Here is a 5,851-nt window from a genome sequence, read left to right as displayed (position 1 = left end):
GGGAGAGTTACCAGTGACTTCAGGAGGGGCTTGCAGGTGCTCAGTTAGGACTTGAACAAAGGCTGGATGTCTTAGACTAGATCCAGTGGTCCCAGGATGTATTTCCCATAGCAAAATCGCTACCTGGCCCCCAGATTTGCTTATATCTTTTTTTTACCCTCCTGTCAGCAAAGCAGCAAGTCAGGCTGTTGCATAATGTTGTAAAAGTTCTGTTAAGGTCTTGGAAGAACAAGTAAATATAAGCTGAGCTGTCAGAATTTTCCACAAGGCGCTCAGCTCGCTGGCATCGCTGGGTCTCCCTGGGGGATCTCCATCGCAGCGATTCTGTTAAGTCAGGGGCAGAAAAAGGAATCACTTTGCGTTCTTTGCAACCGTCAGCCGGTTTGATATCTACCAGCTGTTCTCTTTTGCTGCCTTGTCCCAGCCCTGGACCCCTGCTCTGCCTACATCAGCCTCAACGAGCCCTGGAGGAACACGGACCACCACATCAACGGCTCGCACGGGCAGCCCACGTGCGACAGCCAGATCGACGGCGAGTGGTACCGCTTCACGGGCATGGCCGGGGACGCCATGCCCACCTTCTGCATCCCGGAGAACCACTGCGGCACCCACGCGCCTATCTGGATGAACGGCAGCCACCCGCGGGAGCGGGACGGCGTCGTGGCGCGCCAGGCCTGCGCCAGCTTCAACGGCAACTGCTGCCTCTGGAACGCCACCATCGACGTCAAGGCCTGCCCCGGCGGCTACTACGTGTACCGCCTCGCCAAGCCCAGCGTTTGCTTCCACGCCTACTGCGGCCGTAAGTGGCTCCCTTTTTCCAAACCCCCCCGCGTTCCCTGGTGCCTGGCTTTGTCACCTGTCAGGCGCGGGCGGTGGCCTGTCCGCGTGGGATCGGCGAGGCGGCGCCGCCAGCGGGGATTTTCCGTGGCTGACCTGGCCCGCGGTGATTTGGTGCTCCCTGTGGGCGCCGCGGTGGTTTGTCTTGGCTTGCTGCCGAAAGTCAAAATTTGCATCCCTGACCTGCGGTGATTGAAGCAGATTGTTTCTCGGCAGCTTCAGCAGTTCGTCTTTCCCACCGTGGGCCAGGTCTGGAACTGACGGGACAAACAACGCGGTTATTTTTTGTTGCGTGCTCAGCACTGTGTGCTGACGGTGTTCTTGTCGTGCCCTAGATTTTTATGACATCTGTGATGTGGTGGATTGCCAGGGCCCCTGCCTGGACACCAGTGACTGCACCTGTTCCCCGGGGACGACGCTGGGACCTGATGGACAGACATGCCTTGGTAAGGGTGGGAGTGACCTGTGCCAGCTACTGATGCTTTCTTTCCTTTTGTTTCATCTCTCTCTTCAAGACCCGTTGCCTTACAAAGCAGTGCAAAAACGTGAAGTGTTCCGAGAGGAGTTTTCTCCCTTGCTGCCTGGAATAGGTCTATGATTCTGTCAGGGGTTCCAAGAGACATCCCATGACTGAAACCTTTCTGGTGGCCCTGGAGCTCTGTGTGCATGGAGACTAGATTTGCTTTCTGAAGGCAGCAGCTGCACTGCCAGAAGAAGAGTCTCTTTGCAAGATCCTAGCACAGTCTCCCTGTGGTGTTCAGAAAATGCTGTGCAGCCTGTCATTAGATGCTCCATTGAATACCTCTTTCCTCCTCCAAAAACACTCGTTTTCCTGGGCTGCACACTGAGCTCCACCATGATTCTTGCCCTTTTGGGACATCTTGCATGGCCTGGGGCTTTGAGGAGAGCCAAAGGATTGTAAGTCCCCGCACAGCTGCAGTGGTTTTAGGCAGCATGTCAGGGGGATGTTCAGGGGGTTGGTACTTGGTGACAGAGACTGGCACAGGCAGCAGGGAGGTAGAGGGTTGTAAATGAGAGCCGAGTGGGGAACGTGGGCTTTGGGGGTTTGGGAGGGAATCCCCATGGCCCTCTGAAGGAGAGCACGGCTGTGGTCGTGTGTGTGGTGCTGGGAGGAGAGCACCTGGACTGGGAGGGCAGGGAGAAGATGGTCTGTGGGGGAAAGCAAGGGGCTGGGAAGGGGTGGCCACTGGGGAGCTGCAGAGCCATGCTGGTGGATAAGAAGAGGTAAGGTGGAGGGAGGAGGAAGGGGTGCCAGTGTGTGGGGGAGGTGGGATCTCATCTTTGTGGCCTGATTTGGTGGTGAAGCTGAAAGCAGAGTTGATCCAGGAGGCTGTGTGGCACATCAGTCTCTTCCATCCTGACTACAGCTGACAAAGCAGGTGTGGGTGGTTTCTTCACGCTCCTCGTGTCTGTGGGCATCAGGGTAGGGGCCACAGTCATGCCAAGTCTGTGGAGAGAGCAGCCTGGCCCTGCTGCAGAGCTGCTCTTGCTCACACTGATTCTGTGGAAGGGTTTTGCTCAAGCATCTCCACATCTCTGCAGCCAAGCGGCTGACTTAGCTCTCTCCAGTAATTAAAAGCATTTATCGGCTGCTTCTGTTCAAGACTTCCAGTCACAGGAGTGCCCTTGACAAGCCCCAGCACTCAATAAACGCGTGGCAGGCTCAGAGGAAAGGATTTCCCGCAGCAGAGAGGGAGGCTCTCAGGAGCCTGAGCCTGTCTGCGTGTGCTGCAGCTGCCTTCACCCCACCATGTCCAGGCTGGGCAGGATTTCTGCACTGCTGCTTCTGCCCATGATTCCCAGATGGCACGACACCTCATCTGGAATGATCACGCTGGTTCACCAGCCTGCAGCCTCTCTTGTGTGGCTCACTCGTCTCTCTAATGACTTTCCGTTGCGCTGAGTAATTGTGCAATCACATCTCTCAGAGCAGCTGTGCCAGCCTTCCAGAGAAACTAAATAAATCCCTGTTAGGCTTTCCTAAATGGAGAATATGCTTCTTTTCCTAGCTCCCCCCTTAACAGGGGGACTGGAGATGCTGCAGTAATGCAGCAGAGAGGCTGTGGAGCCCCATCCCTGGAAGTGTCCAAGGCCAGGTTGGATGGGGCTTGGAGCAACCTGGGCTAGTGGGACGTGTCTCTGCCCATGGAAGGGAGGTGGAATGAGATGAGCTTTAAGGACCCTTCCACCCCAAACTGTTCCATGAATATTAGACAGCTCTGTGAACCTCCCTGTGCTCCTCAGTACTCCTCCATGCTTTGAATCCCAGAGTAGAGCTGCTGATCCTCAGCTACATTTTCATTTGCAAGCTTAGGGGTTAGGCAAGGTCTCGGACTTCCTGTCACACATCCACCAACTCGGCGCCTTTGACCTCATGAATACTTGGATCCATGTTCTACTAAGCCATGGATAAAATCAGCTCAGTGCCCTCCCAGTCCAGTCTCGAGACAACTAGAAGTGCAGGTTGTCGCTGGTGTGGAAGAGCAGGGACAGATCTGTGTGTTGTAGAACTTGAGGGACCGGCAAGGGCGATTCTTGGGTACAGCCCTTGACCAGGACAAGCTCTAGGCCCTTCTAACAGCATCTCCGTGCCTTTGCCAGTAGCCCTTTCCCTCTTCACCTTCTGTTTTTAAGCAGCTTTAGTTTTATTTTTAGAAGGGAAAGTGTGGAGCCTGTCACATATGCGAAAAGCAGAGTGTCTGTGTGTGTCTCCTGGACATGCTTCCTGCCTCCCAAAGCAGGGGAGCAGCCAATTCTTTGGCTAAAAATACTCAATTCACGTCGCTTGTGGAAGGAGACACCACCACCAGCTGCAAGCTGTGGGCACTGTGAGTGTGTGGGACCACTGATACCTAAGAAAGCTCCTCTCTGACCTGTCTCTTAAAAAAAGTATCTTGCTTTTTTTCTCAGTTTAAGCTTCTGACATCTAGTAAATGCCAGCTTCGAAGCTGTTTTGATAAAACCCCGTGTGAACCTTGATCGATAACCTCAGCATCCTGGCCTGCCTAAGAGAAATTGTTAATTTTGTGGCTCAACAACAGCAATGTCTATCCCTTCCTCTGATTCATGTTTTGCACACAGAGATTAAATTGGGTTGAAGAATGAGAATCTCAGATAAAAAGTACCTTTCAAAAAAAAAAAAAATAAATAAAGCAGACAGACACAGAGAAACGTTAGCCTTTAAAGCAGGATTAGCAGGAGTTTTCAGAGCTCTACCAGGAGACTCAAAAGCTACTGTCAGTGGGATTACTCGTTACATTCCAGAGCTCAAGAAGTGTTTGGGCAACGCTCTCAGGGCACATGGTGGGATAGCTGGGGTTGTCCTGTGCAGGGCCTGGAGTTGGAGTCAATGATCCTGGTGGGTCCCTTCCAATTCCAGATCGTGTCCTGTGATCTGATCTCTGCTGCCCTGATCCAGTTCAGGAGGCCGGGAAAGCCAGTCTGACCAGTGCTCCCACGAGCCAGCTGTGCGTTTACTGAGGGCACGTTCTGACAGTGGTTTGGGTGTTTTTGTTGTTTTGTTTTTTTTTTTCAGATGAAAACGAGTGTGAGCAGAACAACGGGGGCTGCAGTGAGTTCTGTGTGAACCTGAAGAACTCCTACCGCTGCGAGTGCGGGGTCGGGCGCACGCTGGGCAGCGACGGCAAGACCTGTGAAGGTGAGGCTTCAGCTGCCACAGGGGCAATAGAAATCACTCCCCCTCCCTTGCAGCACTGCTGGCTCCTTGCAGCTGGGATTAAATGTCACTCATATCACCTCTGTGCTTGCCAGTGGGGTTGTTCCTAAAATATCCTTCTAAGCGAGCAGAGAGAGAAGCCTCCTTGTTGTTCTCCCTGCCTCGTTCGCTTCTGTTAGGATTTCCTTGTGTTTATCTCCGTGGGGGAAAGGCAGTGGTGGATCTGGAAGACTGGTTGTCCACACAGAACTAGTTATTGCTGGAGTAGCTGGGAATCAGCTCTGGAGATTTGTGTGGGGGCAGATTTGGCATTGCTGGGTTTTGGCAGCTGACATGAGGTGTGGGGCAATGTCATGACGTTAGACTAGAGCACGAGGATCACTTCAGTCTCCCGGGGCAGAGATTGAGGAGAGAGGGTGCCAGTGTGTGAACAGAAGCTAGATTTGAGATTTGGGCTGCGTTTTGGCTCTTTGGTGTCTGTGAGTGGTTAGCTGTGGGCTCAGCTGCTACAGCTCCTTCCCAGGGGTGGCACAGCCAGGTTGAAAACCCTTGGTGAGTTTAGACCTGTGGCTTAGAGACCAAATGGTAGGTTTGATCTGTTGTCACCAACAGTGTACAAACATCTTTGGGGCAGAAATAGGCAAACCAAGTAAAAATAGACTTGTGCCTGATGTTTTCTGTGGTGAGTTTTTATTCCAGGGCTGCTGGAATAGTCTGTCTTGGAAACTTGTTAGTTTGTGCTCTTCACGATGTTGGCTTTTAGGGCCTTTGATATATCATTTAATTTCCCCTTCTGTAAGAAGGATGGTGCTTTTCATGAGTTCAGCACTGCTGCTGGGGATTTTTACAGTCTTGTTAGTGAGTTTTATTTCAAAAGATGTGCCCTCAGCTTTGTGAGCCCTTAGAGGGTGTGATTTACTTGTGAGCCACCTCACAGCTGTTGCTAAAAAGAACAAATGCAAGAGATTTAGTTTGATTACATGAGCTGGTGAGTCTGAGTAGGGTTAAAAGTATCTCAGAATTTCCATTGTGATGCTTTACCCATTACTTTGACTGATATGGAGTGTTCAGGCTCTTGTTTTCCATGCATTATATAGGATTCAGTATGGGATTTTCATTATTTTCTTTACATTTCAGTGAAAAACCACACAGTCATTTCTGATGGCAGTCTTGGGGAGAAATATTTTGTCTTTATGATTTGTTTATCTCATGATGTACTATTGTTTCACTGAGAACAGTAGTACTCATCTAGCACACTCATCCCCAAGGGTTAAAAAAAAAATCAAGCAGTGAAGATTATTTCCAAAAAAATCATGA

The 5,851-nt window shown here is 51.4% G+C and overlaps 1 protein-coding gene across 1 annotated transcript in view; it reads left to right on the top strand.

Moving 5' to 3' along the window:
* The first annotated feature begins 347 nt into the window (after nt 1-347).
* OIT3 (oncoprotein induced transcript 3) overlaps nt 348-5,851 on the top strand; it is an 18,435-nt gene continuing 12,931 nt past the window's right edge. The window contains exons 1-3 of the mRNA XM_027903122.1: nt 348-799; nt 1,173-1,283; nt 4,394-4,516. Coding sequence (XP_027758923.1) covers nt 556-799; nt 1,173-1,283; nt 4,394-4,516 — 478 coding nt within the window. The 5' untranslated portion in view covers nt 348-555. The remainder of the gene's footprint in view (nt 800-1,172; nt 1,284-4,393; nt 4,517-5,851) is intronic.

Source organism: Empidonax traillii, unplaced genomic scaffold, assembly GCF_003031625.1.
Source record: "Empidonax traillii isolate 1590-97213 ecotype Southwest subspecies unplaced genomic scaffold, ASM303162v1 scaffold936:size233247, whole genome shotgun sequence".
Taxonomy (NCBI): domain Eukaryota; kingdom Metazoa; phylum Chordata; class Aves; order Passeriformes; family Tyrannidae; genus Empidonax; species Empidonax traillii.
The sequence above is the reverse complement of the archived record's forward strand: the minus strand, read 5'-3'. Positions and strand labels throughout refer to the sequence as shown.